The following is a 20,789-nucleotide window of genomic DNA, read 5'->3' on the forward strand; positions in this document are numbered from 1 at the left end:
TTTTGACAAATCTTTAACTATTAAAAGCACTGAGGCCCAAGAACGTCAGTTTTCTTAGAGAAACTATTTACTACGATTTTTTTTTGTTTTTCAAAGTATTTAAACACTATCGTTACTACACTACACGATCATTAGGTTAAGCAACGCTTGGTGCGGTTGGCCATCTTCATTTTCTTCCTTGTTTCGGAAGCCACGTTAAATTAGTGGGCCCCGGCTGTCATTTGAACATCATTACATGTAGTCAAGCCTGAAAGCCTCAAAAATGTGACCCATACTCAATACTGCAAGGTTTAAGTCATAATACATACCTATGCTGGAAAAAAAGTAGTGAACTACCATTGTTTTTAGCATAACATCAAGACAATATGGACACGACTTTAAGGAAATATTGTAATAGTATTACTAAAAGCGCGTATTAACCCAAGATGTTTGGTGACACATATTTATTAAGACAAACACCAGTTTATACAAGTTTTTGCGGTTTTCCTGAAGGATGATAATTTCTTATTAACTTTCCTGAGCTTTAAATGGTAAATAAGCTAATTTTCTCCGCAAATGGTTCAACATTTTATTTCGCTGGCATAGATTCATCATCAGTCGTTTTCCCACTTTATCTATTATAAATAAGCGTTAATCACCAGACAGACGATTTAAAGTCCAAAGACAGTCTTGATAATTTGTCAGAATTGGTAGGTAATTTTGAGTCTTGGTAATTTGTCAGATTTGGTAATTTTGAGCGTTTGTTGCCCGTGGTACTACCAATAGTACTACCAGTAGTACCACGGGCATTTTTACAACTACCAGATCTGGTGGTGCAGTGTTGTTACACCACCCGCGTGGTGGGCTGTATCGAAGGACCGTAGCGGGTGCGGGAAAATAGCTTGGTCGGTGATTAGGCGAGCCGAGACACAGTATGAGTGAAGCTAAAGGGTTTTGGTGAAAGGAAAAAGGACTTACTTGCGCTGGATGGTGGACGAGCACGTTGTCGCAGGCCTGCGATGCTGTTTCCTCTACGCGTAGGTTAAATACACTGTCACTCACGATTAGTTCTTGTGTGCCGGCTACACTAACACTGATTTTATGCGGTTTGAGATGAAGCGGTGCGGTTATTTAATTTATTTTCACATAAAATGCGGAGCGGTGTTGCGGTGATTCGAAAAGTTTTCAGAACACAACGACGGGAGCGTTGCGGCGCTAGTCGCGCCGAGAGTTGGTGCGCGGCGCATCTTCCTTCTCTTTCTGGTGTATTGTAGCGGGATAGGAGGGAAAGGGAAGGATAGCCAACTCATACTGTGCGGTTGCGGAAGTATAAAATGTTAGAAAAGATGCGTTCAGAAATTGTATTAGACACAATATAGTTAATGAAATTAAAATGTAAAACTTGCGCGAGCATTCTCCCCGGCTTTGAGGATATGTAATATTCTCAAAAGGAAATTAAAGAAATTGAAATTAAGTATACTAAGTGAACTAAAGCTAACATTAAGTTTTAATTACGCGGTAATATTATTGAGAAGGTAAAGGACATAGTTTGACAACAGGTCTCTTGAAAGAGCCACTGCATGTCTTCACCATGGCTGCGCGAGTTGTCCCATCCTTGCCGGGAAAAACTTTGGTTATTACACCCACTGGCCAACGTAAAGGAGGAACATCATCTTGATGTATGAGAAGCACTGTACCAATTTTAATATTGTCTACAGCATTCAACCATTTTTGTCTAACTTGAAGTAATTTCTTGCGGCAAGTTAGAGACTTCGTTGTGTCGGGAACATCCACGACAGGCAAGGAAGTTAATGGAGAAGCCATTATAAAATGCGCGGGGGTAAGCGGTTCTGGATACGGATCCTCATTCAGGACACAAAGCGGTCTCGAGTTTAGAACTGCCTCAATCTCGGTGAGAACAGTCGAAAGCTCCTCATAGGTAAGAAGTTGGGAACCAATAACGCGGTATAAGTGAGTTTTTATAGATTTTATATTGGATTCCCACAACCCTCCAAAGTGGGGAGCGCGGAGTGGAATCATTTTCCAGTCTATGCGGTAGCGGTCAGCAAATAATTCTTGCAATTGAGCCTTGGCTCCTACGAAATTTGTTCCGTTGTCTGAATATAGACAAGAAACTGGTCCTCTGCGGGAAATAAATCTTTTAAAAGCGGAGATAAATGTATCAGATGATAAGTCTGTGACTAATTCAATATGAACTGCCTTGGTAACAAAACAAATGAATAGGCCTATGTAAGCCTTTTGACTTTTTTTACCTCGGCGTCTACATAAAGTTATTTTGGGACCAGCATAGTCCACACCCGTATGAACAAGAGCTTTAGTCTCTTGTACGCAACAAGCGGGTAAATCAGCCATTTTTGGGTTGGAGTGAGAAGGAGAAAGTTTAAAACAGAAGTTACAAGCATGTAATCTCTTTCTTATAACACCTCTAGAAGAGAGGATCCAATATTTTTGTCGCAAAAGAGAAGACGCGGTGATAATAATCTATTAGAATATGTGTAAATTTATCGCCTTTTGGCAAGAGTGCGGGATGCTGAGCCTCATAGGGAAGATCAGCATTGGAAAGCCTGCCTCCGATTCTAATTATACCCTGCTCGTCTATAAAAAGGTCGAGTTTTTTAAATTGTGTGGAAAGTTTTTTATTGTTAATTTCATCGTAGATATGCTTAAAATGATATCGTTGAACGCAACGAATCAAATAAGTCTCAGCGGCAGCTAACTCGCGGACAGTAATAACCTTTTGTAATTTGTCATAAGGAATAAGGCGCAAAAATCTCAGAATGTATACTATTATGAGTATTATGTGTAATATTTTATTTAGCGAGGAAATTTTTTGAGAAAGGTTATATATTAAATTGATTTCAGAAGCGGTAGTAACTAACGTTAAAGTTTTACTATTAAATTCAGGTAATTGTTCGTTGCATGAAGACACAAAAGGAGTGATAGGCCACTCAGCGGTTGGGAGCATAAGCCACTCAGGGCCATGCCACCATAAATCGTGATTTAAAATCTGTTCAGGTAGAAGACCTCGAGACAGACAATCACTAGGATTTTCTTTACCGTTAATGTGATAAAAATATTTAGGATCAAGATTTTCTTGACATTTAGCGACGCGCTTACTGACAAAAGTGTTCCATTTGTGCGGTGAGGAATGAATCCATGAAAGCGTAATAGTAGAATCAGAAAAGGCAAATATATTATTAATAGCGGTACGGGAGCGATAAGTGTCATAAACTAGTTTAATTAATTTTGACAAAAGAAGAGCGGCACATAGCTCTAGACGAGCCAGAGATACGACCTTAACAGGTGCGACTTTGGATTTAGCACACACCAAAGATACGTGTGTGTTACCATTTGTATCAGTGACATGTAAGTATATGACGCAGCCATATGCCTTCATGCTGGCGTCAGCAAAACCTACTATATTAATCACGCAACCCATAGAAACGGCTACGTGACGCGGTATCTTTAGCGTAGAAAGTAAAGGTAATTGCTCACTAAATTGCTGGAAGAGATGCACGATAGAATCGGGCGGAGTCTCATCCCAATCTATATTTAATTTCCATAATTCTTTAATAAGTAACTTCGCGAATAAAACTACAGGAGCAACAAAACCTAGAACATCCCACAGACGAGCAACCGTGGAAAGTATGGAACGTTTAGTACAACGTTTATCTAAGTCAGATGTGGTAAAAGTGAAACAGTCTTCGGAAGGAATCCATTTGAGTCCGAGAATTTTTATATTGTCCCCATCAGAGATGTTAATGGAAGAGCGGTTAGAATGTGGAACGGCATCAAGTAGTTCCGGAGAGTTACTTGCCCACTTCACAAGGTCAAAGCCCCCGGCCTTAAATAAGTCGATGAGTTCAGCGGAAAGAACCTTGGCTTCCTCCATGGAATAAGCCAGGTCATCCATGTAAAGATCATGCGAAGCAACGATGGACGCGCGAGGGAAACGATGTTTTTCATCCTCTGATAGCTGGCGCACAGTGCGCATGGCTAGAAAGGGACTGGACTTCAGACCAAATGCGACGCGATTAAATTGAAACTCGCGAATAGGTTCTGCGGTATTAAAGCGAAATAATATTTTTTGGTATTTTCTATGCTCATCAATAACAGCCACTTGAAGATACATTTGTTTTAAATCAGATGTAACTGCTATAGGAAACAATCGGAAATCTAAAAGTAATAAAAATATATCAGCCTGTAAATTCGGCCCTGTATGCAACAGATCATTCAATGACACGCCATTGTGAGACTTAGCACTTGCGTCAAGGACAATGCGGACTTTTGTGGTTTGTTTATCATCTCTAATAACAGGGTGATGCGGTATAAAATAACCTACTGATTTATAAGAGGAACTAGACGTAATTTCTGTTAAATAGTTTTGATCGAGATATTCTTTAATTATTTTGTTATAACTATCGCGCAAAGCAGGGTCGCGAAGTTTAGTATTTTCTAAATGAATAAAACGCCGATAAGCGACAGCATAAGAATTTCCAAGTGAATCTGGATTTTTACAAAAAGGTAACGCGGTACAATACCTACCACTAGCGTCGCGTGATACAGAAGAAGCGTACAACTGCTCACACTCAAGTTCGGCAGGGCTCATGAAAGATTTTGAAGGTACTTCTTCGATGTTCCAAAATTTATGTAAAGATTCTTCTAAAGTAAGAAAACAATGAGTATTATCGATGTTTAATGCGGTAGAAAAATTTGAGGCAGTATTTAATTCACTGGATGCGGGACTATAATTTTTGTTAGATAAACTAGCGGGTACCTCACCCATAAGAATGTAAACAAACACGGTTTCAATAGCGGACGGCGCGGTAGGTGAGATAATTTTGTTATTTAATAATAAATACGGGAACAGCTTTGCCCCTAGCAGCAATTCCACCTCACCAGGTATATGCCATAGTGGGTCAGCGAGCGGTAAATCGAACAAATGTTGCACTGTAGAAGTGTCAACAAAGTGAGATGGTAAGTTATCTGTTATGCAATCGACAACAAGCGCGGTAATTTTGAAAGAAATTGTTTTGTCTTTCGCGGAAACAATTATATCAACGTAACCTAAGATAGGACGCGATGAGGTTCCAACGCCCTTTATAAATGAATTTGAAAGCGGGTTAATATCTAATTGCAGTTTTTTACAACAAGCGGCCGTAATTATATTATTTTGAGAAGCATTATCTATTAAACCTACGCTAGCGCATGCACACAGCGCCACCTGTTGTGAGGTCGCGGAACTAGCGACAGCGGCGGCCGACTCGACCGTGGGCGCGCGAGAAGGCTGCGTTTGCGAGTTATTATTATCAAGATGTAAAAGTGAATGATGCTTCTTATTACACTGTTTACAAGTATGTATAGATTTACACTGTGAAGCAGTGTGCGTAGCACTAAGACAGTTTACACATCCCCGTTTGGTTTTAATAAAATCCAAACGCGAATTGGGTGAAAGCGATTGAAAAGATGGACAAATATAAAGTTGAAAATGATCATGTTTACTGCAATACAAACAAGACTGGTTATTATTGTCACAAGTAACGAAAGTATGTACCGTGCTAGTATCACGTGACTGAGTACGCGGCGCGGGAGAAATACTTTTATTAGGGTGATTACTCACTAGAGCGTATCGAGATGATGTTGTGCGATCTAATATATTAACTTGCGATTTTATAAATTCAACGAAATCCGTGTAAGTAGGAATCTCCTCATCTCTCATATGCATTTCAAATAATTGTACTGTAGTAGGATCTAATTTTTTCAAAGCTATATTAATAAAATAAAATCTTTTAAATCTTTGATCTGTAATTGTTCTAAAGCTGAAACTAACGCGTGAAAACTTTCTATGAAATTATTCAATGAAATAGAATTGTTAATTGCGGGTTTAATATTGAAAATATTAGAAAGATAATGCGAACCAAGTACCCGTTTATCTTGGTATTTTTTTACTAAACTGTCCCAAATAGCTGAGTAATTTTCTCCGCACGGAATAATTCCGGCGGTAATTTGTAAAGCGTTGCCTTTGAGACTACCTACTAAATATTGAACTCGTTGGGAATCTGTAAGATTAGAATTATTGTGGATATTTGATTTAAATGATTCATAGAAAACCGGCCAGTTATTTATTTTACCATCAAAGGAAGGAATGTGAATCGGTGGTAGTTTGACTACACCTTTATTTTGCGCGGCGTTGTCGTGCGACGTTGAGCTCGTCGACGATTTTGAACGATAAGTCATGATAAGAGAATGAACTCGTTCTACACGAGTGTAAACACCGTCGAATGAGATGAGGCTACTATATTCGACTGCATGATCAGGATTTAATTGTAAAAGGTATGCGTTTAGTTTATCAAGCTTGGAACTAAATTCCTGGCGGATTACAGAAAGAATCTCCGTGTCTGCCATGAATGTCTCCGCAGAACGAAGCTCCATATTATTTATATTTATTTTCTTAGAAGATTCATACAATGAAGTTAAGCGTTCGTAAATAGCATTGTTTTTTGCTTGCAGTATTTTAACTTTTATTTTGATATCCTCCATGTTGGTAGGTAAGAAGGTAGAAAGGAATAATAAGAAAATATGGTGTGTAAAATAGGTATTTAGTTGGCGACTAAACAAAAGAATGCGGTTGAAATATATAGAAACTATATAGAAACTGAATGAACTGACTAATATTAGTGGTATTTACTTATACTATTACAATGCAGTAGGTATTAAGTTGATACAGTAGTTCTCAGTCAAACAAGTACTTAGGTAAGTACCTAGCGGGAATGTTCGAGAATGCACACATACAACATGACGATTTTACGAACTTAGGTATTTAGACCTAAAGCCCAGGTAAAAGACCTATAGAATGCGGGAAAATAATGAGAAAAGATCAATGATTCTTGGGATCCAGGTCGATTTGGACCAGAAAAAATTATGGTGCAGTGTTGTTACACCACCCGTGTGGTGGGCTGTGTCGAAGGACCGTAGCGGGTGCGGGAAAATAGCTTGGTCGGTGATTAGGCGAACCGAGACACAGTATGAGTGAAGCTAAAGGGTTTTGGTGAAAGGAATAAGGACTTACTTGCGCTGGATGGTGGACGAGCACGTTGTCGCAGGCCTGCGATGCTGTTTCCTCTACGCGTAGGTTAAATAGGTACACTGTCACTCACGATTAGTTCTTGTGTGCCGGCTACACTAACACTGATTTTATGCGGTTTGAGATGAAGCGGTGCGGTTATTTAATTTATTTTCACATAAAATGCGGAGCGGTGTGGCGGTGATTCGAAAAGTTTTCAGAATACAACGGCGGGAGCGTTGCGGCGCTAGTTGCGCCGAGAGTTGGTGCGCGCGGCGCATCTTCCTTCTCTTTCTGGTGTATTGTAGCGGGATAGGAGGGAAAGGGAAGGATAGCCAACTCATACTGTGCGGTTGCGGAAGTATAAAATGTTAGAAAAGATGCGTTCAGAAATTGTATTAGAAACAATATAATTAATGAAATTAAAATGTAAAACTTGCGCGAGCAAGATCTATTTACGAAATAGTACAAAATATATTTAAATAAAAAAAATTATATTTAAATTCTGTAAGTAGGATAAGGATATCAACTAACAAATTGGTTGAAAAAAACCTAAGATATTGACAGTAGTACCACGGGTAGTTTTTTCTTGCCCGTGGTACTACCAGACCGCTTGGTAGTACTACGGGAAGAAAATTTTGCTCGTGGTACTACTGGTAGTACTATTGGTAGTACCACGGGCAACAAACGATTTTGAGTCTTGGTAAATCCCTTATCTTCTCTAATCTATAAACTTCCTTATGGACTCCCATTATGTACTTCATTATGTACTCCCCTTACGTACTTCCTTTTATACTTACTTATATACTTCCTCTTATACTTACTTATATTCCTTATATACTCCCTCTATAAACTTCTTTATGTACTCCTATAACGTCCTATAATTTGTCAGATTTGGTAATTTTAGGCCTTGATAAATTGTCAGATTCTGAATACCTACCTACCTTATATCTTATTACATTTTAATTGCTCCAGCTCCTTTTAGACCTTGTCCAGAAGAAGCGAATTCGTCTATTGAGATACTAGGCACGAATACATCGCGTCCACATGCATCGCGCGAATTCAAAATACGCGCGTAAATCGCGTGCATAACGCCAGACCCTCGACTCGCGCGTGATTCGCGCGTATTGCGCCCTTTCTGGACAAGCCCTTAGCGTATTTGCTCTACTCACAGACAAATAAAGTTAAGTAGAGGTGAAATAAAAGCCAACAATAAAAATTAATTCTTTATATTTTGTTACAAAAATATATTCATATTAAAATCTACAATAAGAATAGCGGTATAAATACGATACACGATTATATTGATGTTCGTTTAAACAAATAAACCAAATATGTATGACGACATACATTTTATAAAAAACGTTATAATGTATAGCTATTTATAAACGCAAAATAGACAAGTCTTTATTTATAATTGTGTCGTTAATTCCATTATTTTGAGAGTGAAGGAATAGTGAGTGCAACTGTGTCTGCGCAAATGTGCGTGCACTATAACATGTCCTGCGCAGCTGGCTGATCACCTTATATGAGAACAGCCGCCGTGGCCGATAATAATTGTCCTAGACGTCATTTCTATTATTAATATTTGCTATATCACATAAACAATTATACTTGATAAATCCCAGCAATAAAATGCCTAGTTTCTTAATGGAATTAACGACACATTATTTAAAACTTGTATTTCATCTATTAAAAATTATAATGTCACTTTTGACGGCATAAAAAACCCAAGTCATTGAGCACTATACATATTATTCATATAAACCAAATGAAAAATACTTTTATGGGGTCATTTCTTCAAAGAACTCATGACCCCTTATGACGACAGACCCCTTATGACGACAGACCCCGTATGACTTCTAAATATAAACTCTTTTGCAAAAAAAGCGGGCACCTGTGCGAAATCTTAGTTTTAAGGACTTTACATGTATTTCAAAGGGTTTTGATGATTGTAGTATGTTTCTACCGTCAAAAGAGTGAGCCGAGCATGCGTGAGAGTGTATTCTAAATTTGAATTTTGTACAATTGCTTAGAAATTAGTTAAACCTTGTTTTGGACTAATTGCTGACAGAAAATTCGTCGGTGTTTCGAAAAGTTTTTGAAGTGATTTTCAGGAAAATGATAATGCAGTTTTAATTAATGATTAATGTACTTTTTTGTTAGATCAAAATATTTTTGAAAAACTATGCGTATTTGTTAAAATTTTCACCTGCTCTAAATGGGCTATACTGATGGTTGATGGCAATGTTAAGAGTTTCGGTATTTTAGTGTAAAGCGTTCTATTGTTTAGATATTGTACCCACGTGTTTTAAAATATCGCTTTTTCATAATTAAACACTATTTAGAAGAGTATCAGTACCTTTGGCTGCGACAAAACCAATTTAAAGTAAGCAGTGCCGATCACAACTCGTCTCCTATCGGACTTTGACATTTAAAAAATACCAAATTTTGTGATAAATGTTAATTTTTACCACATGAAAAATGATGAAGAGGGTTAAAGCTATCTGAAAAGTCAAATTATTGCCGCGTTGAAGGTCTCGATAACTCCATAGGTATCGGGTTACTAAACGACGATTTAGCTGAAAGGGAGTCAAGAATTCAAAATTATTGGCCAAACGTATGTTTCTTAAGAAATGAGCAGATAGCCAATTATTGTTATGATTTAAGCAGGAAAGTGCTGTAGATGCCAGAAAATCTCATTGTAGGCAAGTTTATTTAATAAAATGTCCATAGGATGAAAACACGCTATTTGAACGCTCAGACTCATAGATCTTCAGTGGTCTACGGAGTTTCCCAAGAGACGAGGTTGTTTAAAAATCAGTGATTACGAGACCTTAAGACCTCGTGCTCACAGTCTATGCGCTATTTTCTGTATTTTGTAGAATTTCAAGACTTTTAAAAATATCAAAGTCCGATAGGAGACGAGTTGTGATCGGCACTGCTTACTTTAAATTGGTTTTGTCGCAGCCAAAGGTACTGATACTCTTCTAAATAGTGTTTAATTATGAAAAAGCGATATTTTAAAACACGTGGGTACAATATCTAAACAATAGAACGCTTTACACTAAAATACCGAAACTCTTAACATTGCCATCAACCATCAGTATAGCCCATTTAGAGCAGGTGAAAATTTTAACAAATACGCATAGTTTTTCAAAAATATTTTGATCTAACAAAAAAGTACATTAATCATTAATTAAAACTGCATTATCATTTTCCTGAAAATCACTTCAAAAACTTTTCGAAACACCGACGAATTTTCTGTCAGCAATTAGTCCAAAACAAGGTTTAACTAATTTCTAAGCAATTGTACAAAATTCAAATTTAGAATACACTCTCACGCATGCTCGGCTCACTCTTTTGACGGTAGAAACATACTACAATCATCAAAACCCTTTGAAATACACGTAAAGTCCTTAAAACTAAGATTTCGGAAAGGCGCCCGTTTTTTTTGCAAAAGAGTGTATTTTTATGTAGTTTGATGTCGTAATATATTGTGAATTTATACTTTTTAAAGTGCCAATGACTTGATATCAAAATAATACTAATAAAAATTGTCTATTGTAAAGTTCTCGTTTTGTTGAGTAGAAATTAATAAATTGAATATTTTATAATTTACTAGGTTTTTCTCTTGGCTTTGCTTGTCACGAAAAAATATATATTCCATTTATTAATTTTTCTCAAACCAGTCAACGATTCGAGAACGGCTGATCCAATAGTGATGAGGTTGTTAACAAATATATAATAATTGCAGTATTCTTGTATTTTCATACTGTAAATTGTTTCAGTAAGATTTCTTTATTGCAGTTATTTTTCATGATTATTGAAATCAACATAATTTACAGTATTAAAATACGTATAATAAAGATTATTTTGTACAAATTGGTAACTATTGATCTATGGATTCATTTCTATAAAAATGGAATAATATTTTAATGATTAAAATATGTATATAAAACATTTTGCCAGTACAATCATTTGTTTGGCAAGGTATTTAAATTTAAATAAAATTGCTGGTAGTTTCACAGGATTATTTCATAGTGATAAAAAAAAATTCAGTATTCGAACATTTTAGATAGTTTGCTCATGATTTTCTCAAAAATTGTAGTGCCAATTTGAATAAGGTTTTCGTCATTGATAATTATATCATTGTGAATATAATATTTTTGAAGTTTTTTTTTTGTTTTACCTTTGAAGGCATCTTTTGTACGAAATTTTATAATAAATGTTAAAATATAAAGCGATATATTCTGTTAACTTAAAGTTGTTAGCTTCTAAAGGCTAGGTAGCATTGTAACTAATAAACTGACGATCTTGCGAAATGACTAGAACATAAAATTGATCTCACTAATTAAAAAATCCAAGCTTTTCTCAGTTTTTACTAATTTTTAGCATATAACAAAATAGTTAATATTCTGATAATAAAAACAATAGTATTATTAACAAAATCCACCCTTAAAAACAATCACAAAATCACACATTGTCAAAAAATATACTCTAGTCATTTCACATACCGCCTAAGTTCTTACTTTGCCCGACACACGTAATATTTACAGAAACACATCAGTCTTTACTCTTAGTTTCACTGTAACACTGCACTGTCCGTCACATACAAGCTATGCACTCGGCATTGTCTGCTAAACTGATAGGATTTTGCTTTGTAGATGGCGCTGTTTCTTAAAAATAGGTAATTTTACAGTTAAACTCACTGTCAGTTACGAATTTGAGCATTAAAAAAAATAAAATTTTGGAGTCACTAGGATAGTGTTTTTAAACTACCTATAACAATTCACAAGATCTAGGAAGACATTTTATGTAACTGAAAAAAGGAGTATATTTTCATTTCCATCATATTTTTCACACAGTTAGTTCAGTCTGTTTCATTAAAAAAAAAATATCGTAATTAAATTTGGCAAGATCAACTTAATACGCATTATTTTCCACAAAAATCAAGCTAATTGAATGCCAAACTCAAAAAAACTACATTCTCAAATAAATCAATACCTACAACAGTCCTAAAAAAGCAGTCGAAATTAAAACCTCCTTTCTCTAAGTAGATGAAAAATCATCAATTTGATTGTCTCAAGCGCCATCTACTTAGCTCACCTACCCACTGGATTTGATCCCACTGCCCAACCCCACTGCTGGGCTATCACCCATTGATGCTGGGCTCCTGGCGTCTCTTGGGGATGAAGGAGACGGTCATCAGATCGTCCTCCTCTTGTAGGAGACAGCCTTCGGGCTGCTTACTGCGGTGGAATAACCTGGAATGGAAATGGAAAGTCAGATTGGGTAGGTGGGTCTGGAATTTTATGGAATGCCGTTAAAAATCAGCCCATTTGACTCTCAGGGGGTCTATGCAAATTATTTTATTTAAACATGCAATCAATCTTAATTTGATTTAAAAAATTAAGTTTAAAGAAAAGGAAAGAAAAACAAAAGTATGAAATGGAAACAGAAAAACTTAAGGCTACAAGAAAAGACGTGCGATAACACAGAATACCACAAAAACCGTTATTAAAACCACAGAAATATTACCAAAACTACCACCAGAAACGTGAATTATAACATTCTCAAAAACCCAGAAATACAATTAAATTTCAAGACAGTAACACTATTTGCACACAGATGCATTAATTTCGAAGTTGGATTGTATTTTTGCAAGATACGGTTTAGTCACAATATATTATGTACGTACTACTAGCCGTTGCCTGCGGTTTCACCCGCGTTGAGTGAATCGCTTCACACATCCGGATAAAAAATAGATAAAAATAGGCTATCTAACATGGACAGAATTTATCAAATCAGCACAGCAGTACCTGAAGTTCGCTCAAGCAAGCAAACAAACAAATTAAAGTTCAGCTTAACAATATTTGTATAGATTTCCACTGCAATTACCTGTATTTTCACAGTTGGATAACATGCATTCGGCAATGTAAATAATAGGTTGTATGTATTATTTAGGTACATATATGTCCAAGTTCTCTAAAAATTATACCCCTTCTTAACAGTCGGATAAAAAATAATATTTTCACCTATTTGTTACTCACGAAAATCCTTCAAACGTTAAGCATAACCAAAAAAACCTTAACGACAAACACCCTTTGACACACAAACGAACAAGAAAACACACGAACACACAGACAGACACACAAACACGTTTCTATATAAACTACATACTTTATACTTCCACTTTCAACAGAGCCGATTTCCACGAGTCACGGTTTTTGCTGGCAGAAAAAAGTCAAGTTAGAAAGAGATAGAGATACACAGTGTGCCATGAGAGAGAGGGAGATAAAAGATGTGGTAGTAAAGACTAGTGAAAATTATTTTTGATAGTTCCACCATTTTCGGGATAAGCAACATTGTCAGAAGTTTATTTTTGGAAATTATATTTATTTACTAACAGTTTATTATATTTAAGTTATGTAAAACCAAAACTGGTGAAACCAATCTTTATTAGTGTAAAAATACTGGTAAATTCGAGTGGTTAAAATCGATTCTAAATGCTACAAAAAAATTACGAAAGCAACAAAACCTACTTGCAATTTAAAGAAAGTATATTTTTAATCTAAGTTATACGTATATTCTAAGCAAAAGATGAAAATAGACTAAGGCCCAAGTACGCCGACAACATAAACGTCAGTTTTCTTAAAACAACTAGTTACTATGAATTTTCAAAATAAACAGATGTTTCAAGAAGAAAAAAAACGCCGGGCTAAAAAAGTTCAATTTGCGTTGGCACATTCATTTAATATAGTATTGAGACTACTTTGAAAAATTCTAGTTTCCATTTCAAAATGTTGAAGCTTCTTATAACTAATATACTTACAATGTATAAAATCTCAGGAATTCCAGTCATGAGAAAACATAGATTATATATATGAATGAATGAGATAATTTTGAAAAAAAAATCAATGTTTTATGAATCAATTTTATAAAGATATGTATGTGTAGTATAGTATAATAAAAATCTGTATTGGTTATGTGAAAAAAGACATGGAAGTGAAATAATTATGAAATAATAGTTAATTGATAATAAATATCTTCTATAACGACAAAGAAATGGCTAGATGGTGTTTACGAAGTTTTTAACTTTTTCAAACCTAACCTAACTAAAGCACTACATTATTGTCTCTTGCTGTTATACAATTTAAAGCATATAGTTAATTCTTCATATATATTCATTATCAAATACTTTTTCATAAATTTTAGTTAATTTTGTATTATGTTTAGTGTGTTAAATACTTTTTCATATATTTACGTTAATTTTGTACCAAAACTGACAGTATTATTGTCATAAAAAGTACCAAATCGCTAGAGGCCCAAGTTGTCTTTTAGTATATATTTATTTATTAACTTATGTAACAAGGAAGACTTACAGCTAAAATAACTACGAATAACGCAAGATTATGTATCAGGAAGCCAATGACAAGTCTTTACTTAAAGCAATAGTATATTATTTGCTTGATTTAACAGCCGGAAGTACCGTCCCCCTAAAAAGTGATAAAAATACACTATAGTCATCGGCACGGATATTGAGCCCTGACCTTCGCCTGCGCAGAAGTGATTTATTGGTTTATTGCCTTATGTGTACAGTGCGCAAAGCGATCCTCACTCTTTCGCCGAGAGCTCATTATCCGTGCCGATAACTATAAATATGATTTTTTCATTTTTCAACAGCTTGTAGTATTGTCCCCCTAAAAAGGCCCCTAAAATACCTAAAAAGTGCAGAGTCCAGGTGTTGCAGGTGTATGTAACAACTGAGAGTATCTACTGAACACTAGTACTAACTTGGCGAGGGGCGAGGCGCCGCGCTCGACGGGGTCGAGGCGCTCGTCGAGGCCGCGGTGCACGGACACAGAGTCCAGGTGTTGCAGGTGTATGTAACAACTGACAGTATCTACTGAACACTAGTACTAACTTGGCGAGGGCGAGGCGCCGCGCTCGACGGGGGGGCGCGTCGAGGCCGCGGTGCACGGACACAGAGTCCAGGTGTTGCAGGTGTATGTAACAACTGACAGTATCTACTGAACACTAGTACTAACTTGGCGAGGGGCGAGGCGCCGCGCTCGACGGGGTCGAGGCGCTCGTCGAGGCCGCGGTGCACGGACACAGAGTCCAGGTGTTGCAGGTGTATGTAACAACTGACAGTATCTACTGAACACTAGTACTAACTTGGCGAGGGGCGAGGCGCCGCGCTCGACGGGTCGAGGCGCTCGTCGAGGCCGCGGTGCACGGACACAGAGTCCAGGTGTTGCAGGTGTATGTAACAACTGACAGTATCTACTGAACACTAGTACTAACTTGGCGAGGGGCGAGGCGCCGCGCTCGACGGGGTCGAGGCGCTCGTCGAGGCCGCGGTGCACGGACACAGAGTCCAGGTGTTGCAGGTGTATGTAACAACTGACAGTATCTACTGAACACTAGTACTAACTTGGCGAGGGGCGAGGCGCCGCGCTCGACGGGGTCGAGGCGCTCGTCGAGGCCGCGGTGCACGGACACAGAGTCCAGGTGTTGCAGGTGTATGTAACAACTGAGAGTATCTACTGAACACTAGTACTAACTTGGCGAGGGGCGAGGCGCCGCGCTCGACGGGTCGAGGCGCTCGTCGAGGCCGCGGTGCACGGACACAGAGTCCAGGTGTTGCAGGTGTATGTAACAACTGACAGTATCTACTGAACACTAGTACTAACTTGGCGAGGGCGAGGCGCCGCGCTCGACGGGTCGAGGCGCTCGTCGAGGCCGCGGTGCACGGACACAGAGTCCAGGTGTTGCAGGTGTATGTAACAACTGACAGTATCTACTGAACACTAGTACTAACTTGGCGAGGGGCGAGGCGCCGCGCTCGACGGGGTCGAGGCGCTCGTCGAGGCCGCGGTGCACGGACACAGAGTCCAGGTGTTGCAGGTGTATGTAACAACTGACAGTATCTACTGAACACTAGTACTAACTTGGCGAGGGCGAGGCGCCGCGCTCGACGGGTCGAGGCGCTCGTCGAGGCCGCGGTGCACGGACACAGAGTCCAGGTGTTGCAGGTGTATGTAACAACTGAGAGTATCTACTGAACACTAGTACTAACTTGGCGAGGGGCGAGGCGCCGCGCTCGACGGGGTCGAGGCGCTCGTCGAGGCCGCGGTGCACGGACACAGAGTCCAAGTCTTGAAGGTGGATGGACTGTAAGTACTCTGCTGTGCGGAGTTGCTCTATCGTCGGCTTTTTGAAACTGGAAAATAAAAAATAAAATATCTAAGAAAGAAAGAAAGAAAGAAAATATTGGTAACTTTGTCACAGCGGGTAGTCAGAAGCCAGTAAGTCTGACACCAGTCTAACCAAGGGGTATCGGGTTGCCCGGGATACTGGGTTGAGGAGGTCAGATAGGCAGTCGCTTCTTGTAAAGCACTGGTACTCAGCTGAATCCGGTTAGACTGGAAGCCGACCCCAACATGATTGGGAAAAGGCTCGGAGGATGATGTCACAGCAACACCAAAACTCTGCGGAACGTCCTACGGTTGATGAACAAAATGCCATACCGCATAGGTACACTCCCGCAAAATAACACGATTGCGAAAAGTACACGCAACAACTTCTGTAAAACAATATGTAACGAAATCTGGAAACGATATAGAGTCCTTTTTATTCGGGAACGAAAAGTATATACCTAGCTATTTAACGTGATTTCATCCATGTCCCGTAGAAACTGAATTCAACATCCAGGTAAAAGGTAGCCTATACGTTATTCCGTTGTATAAGCTAATAGCCGTTTTCACACGGTTTCACCCGCGTCCCGTGGGAGCTACTGCCCGCAACGGGATAAAATATAGCCTATGTTACTCGCAGATAATATAGCTTTCTAGTGGAGAAAAATATTTAAAATCGATCCAGTAGTTTTTGAGTTTATCCATTACAACCAAACAAACAAAGTTTTCCTCTTTATAATATTAGTATAGAAGTATAGATATTCAAAACCTGGTCAGAGATTTGTGCGTAAAGGAATGAAAAGATACATTCACAAACTTTCGCTTTTATAATATTAGTAAGGATAATAATGCAACTCACGTTTTGAGCAATAAACTGGAACACACGACTGACACTGAACTCATCGCCATCGCAGCTGATGCCATCCACGGCTGTCAAACAAATGAGACATTTTTTACCATTACAGAATAAAAACTGATAAAAATACACTTATTGTTCTAAAATATGAGAAATTCTGCTGTTAAACAATCTTAATCAAGAAAATAAATGTAGGAAAAGAACATGTCAAGACAGACACATAATATAAAATAAAAAAATACGTAAAGGACAAATATGTCAAAGTCAAAGTATTTATTATTTGTAAAACATAGGTAAAATAAAATGTAGAGCTTATAAATAAGTATAAACATAGGTAAAAAATGATAGAAGTAAGAACAGAGGTATAGGACTATTAAAGAAGAGAGAATTACATAATAAAAACCGCCAAATTATTATAGTCAGTCCAAATTGGTCCATCTCATTAAGAGCTACACATTCGTATAAACAAAGACAATAGGTACGGCTATGTAATAACTCTAATTTAGGGGTACTGTGTGTAACTAAAATATTAAGAAGGGCAACACCTTAGTCTGCCCATGACCATGGAAGTTGTAAAGGATCCGAAACGTCAGGATGAAATAATATAAATATAACCGCGATAAAATCCGTAAAAGTAGTTTTATTTAAATGTCTAATATTCGCGTAAGTGTCAGAAATCTAAACAATACGGCTAGGCAAATAAAGACTGTACCTGTAGCTGCAGCCCCAGAGACGCGAAGGCGCCGCTAGCTAGCGGGATGCCCAGTAGATTGTACACGCTGGCGAACAGGAAGTTCAGACGAACTCGACGCACTGTTGTTCTAAACAATACGGCTAGGCAAATAAAGACTGTACCTGTAGCTGCAGCCCCAGAGACGCGAAGGCGCCGCTAGCTAGCGGGATGCCCAGTAGATTGTACACGCTGGCGAACAGGAAGTTCAGACGAACTCGACGCACTGTTGTTCTAAACAATACGGCTAGGCAAATAAAGACTGTACCTGTAGCTGCAGCCCCAGAGACGCGAAGGCGCCGCTAGCTAGCGGGATGCCCAGTAGATTGTACACGCTGGCGAACAGGAAGTTCAGACGAACTCGACGCACTGTTGTTCTAAACAATACGGCTAGGCAAATAAAGACTGTACCTGTAGCTGCAGCCCCAGAGACGCGAAGGCGCCGCTAGCTAGCGGGATGCCCAGTAGATTGTACACGCTGGCGAACAGGAAGTTCAGACGAACTCGACGCACTGTTGTTCTAAACAATACGGCTAGGCAAATAAAGACTGTACCTGTAGCTGCAGCCCCAGAGACGCGAAGGCGCCGCTAGCTAGCGGGATGCCCAGTAGATTGTACACGCTGGCGAACAGGAAGTTCAGACGAACTCGACGCACTGTTGTTCTAAACAATACGGCTAGGCAAATAAAGACTGTACCTGTAGCTGCAGCCCCAGAGACGCGAAGGCGCCGCTAGCTAGCGGGATGCCCAGTAGATTGTACACGCTGGCGAACAGGAAGTTCAGACGAACTCGACGCACTGTTGTTCTAAACAATACGGCTAGGCAAATAAAGACTGTACCTGTAGCTGCAGCCCCAGAGACGCGAAGGCGCCGCTAGCTAGCGGGATGCCCAGTAGATTGTACACGCTGGCGAACAGGAAGTTCAGACGAACTCGACGCACTGTTGTTCTAAACAATACGGCTAGGCAAATAAAGACTGTACCTGTAGCTGCAGCCCCAGAGACGCGAAGGCGCCGCTAGCTAGCGGGATGCCCAGTAGATTGTACACGCTGGCGAACAGGAAGTTCAGACGAACTCGACGCACTGTTGTTCTAAACAATACGGCTAGGCAAATAAAGACTGTACCTGTAGCTGCAGCCCCAGAGACGCGAAGGCGCCGCTAGCTAGCGGGATGCCCAGTAGATTGTACACGCTGGCGAACAGGAAGTTCAGACGAACTCGACGCACTGTTGTTCTAAACAATACGGCTAGGCAAATAAAGACTGTACCTGTAGCTGCAGCCCCAGAGACGCGAAGGCGCCGCTAGCTAGCGGGATGCCCAGTAGATTGTACACGCTGGCGAACAGGAAGTTCAGACGAACTCGACGCACTGTTGTTCTAAACAATACGGCTAGGCAAATAAAGACTGTACCTGTAGCTGCAGCCCCAGAGACGCGAAGGCGCCGCTAGCTAGCGGGATGCCCAGTAGATTGTACACGCTGGCGAACAGGAAGTTCAGACGAACTCGACGCACTGTTGTTCTAAACAATACGGCTAGGCAAATAAAGACTGTACCTGTAGCTGCAGCCCCAGAGACGCGAAGGCGCCGCTAGCTAGCGGGATGCCCAGTAGATTGTACACGCTGGCGAACAGGAAGTTCAGACGAACTCGACGCACTGTTGTTCTAAACAATACGGCTAGGCAAATAAAGACTGTACCTGTAGCTGCAGCCCCAGAGACGCGAAGGCGCCGCTAGCTAGCGGGATGCCCAGTAGATTGTACACGCTGGCGAACAGGAAGTTCAGACGAACTCGACGCACTGTTGTTCTAAACAATACGGCTAGGCAAATAAAGACTGTACCTGTAGCTGCAGCCCCAGAGACGCGAAGGCGCCGCTAGCTAGCGGGATGCCCAGTAGATTGTACACGCTGGCGAACAGGAAGTTCAGACGAACTCGACGCACTGTTGTTCTAAACAATACGGCTAGGCAAATAAAGACTGTACCTGTAGCTGCAGCCCCAGAGACGCGAAGGCGCCGCTAGCTAGCGGGATGCCCAGTAGATTGTACACGCTGGCGAACAGGAAGTTCAGACGAACTCGACGCACTGTTGTTCTAAACAATACGGCTAGGCAAATAAAGACTGTACCTGTAGCTGCAGCCCCAGAGACGCGAAGGCGCCGCTAGCTAGCGGGATGCCCAGTAGATTGTACACGCTGGCGAACAGGAAGTTCAGACGAACTCGACGCACTGTTGTTCTAAACAATACGGCTAGGCAAATAAAGACTGTACCTGTAGCTGCAGCCCCAGAGACGCGAAGGCGCCGCTAGCTAGCGGGATGCCCAGTAGATTGTACACGCTGGCGAACAGGAAGTTCAGACGAACTCGACGCACTGTTGTTCTAAACAATACGGCTAGGCAAATAAAGACTGTACCTGTAGCTGCAGCCCCAGAGACGCGAAGGCGCCGCTAGCTAGCGGGATGCCCAGTAGATTGTACACGCTGGCGAACAGGAAGTTCAGACGAACTCGACGCACTGTTGTTCTAAACAATACGGCTAGGCAAATAAAGACTGTACCTGTAGCTGCAGCCCCAGAGACGCGAAGGCGCCGCTAGCTAGCGGGATGCCCAGTAGATTGTACACGCTGGCGAACAGGAAGTTCAGACGAACTCGACGCACTGTTGTTCTAAACAATACGGCTAGGCAAATAAAGACTGTACCTGTAGCTGCAGCCCCAGAGACGCGAAGGCGCCGCTAGCTAGCGGGATGCCCAGTAGATTGTACACGCTGGCGAACAGGAAGTTCAGACGAACTCGACGCACTGTTGTTCTAAACAATACGGCTAGGCAAATAAAGACTGTACCTGTAGCTGCAGCCCCAGAGACGCGAAGGCGCCGCTAGCTAGCGGGATGCCCAGTAGATTGTACACGCTGGCGAACAGGAAGTTCAGACGAACTC

The 20,789-nt window shown here is 40.1% G+C and overlaps 1 protein-coding gene across 1 annotated transcript in view; it reads right to left on the bottom strand.

Annotated features, from left to right (window-relative positions):
- Nucleotides 1-10,513: 10,513 nt before the first annotated feature.
- The window catches only part of LOC110378085 (copper-transporting ATPase 2), a 65,582-nt gene continuing 55,306 nt past the window's right edge, over nt 10,514-20,789 (bottom strand). Inside the window, exons 27-29 of the mRNA XM_064042558.1 lie at nt 17,126-17,196; nt 16,149-16,292; nt 10,514-12,330 (exon numbers count right to left, since the gene is read on the bottom strand). Coding sequence (XP_063898628.1) covers nt 12,219-12,330; nt 16,149-16,292; nt 17,126-17,196 — 327 coding nt within the window. The 3' untranslated portion in view covers nt 10,514-12,218. The remainder of the gene's footprint in view (nt 12,331-16,148; nt 16,293-17,125; nt 17,197-20,789) is intronic.

The sequence above is a fragment of the Helicoverpa armigera genome, chromosome 29 (genome assembly GCF_030705265.1).
Source record: "Helicoverpa armigera isolate CAAS_96S chromosome 29, ASM3070526v1, whole genome shotgun sequence".
NCBI lineage: Eukaryota > Metazoa > Arthropoda > Insecta > Lepidoptera > Noctuidae > Helicoverpa > Helicoverpa armigera.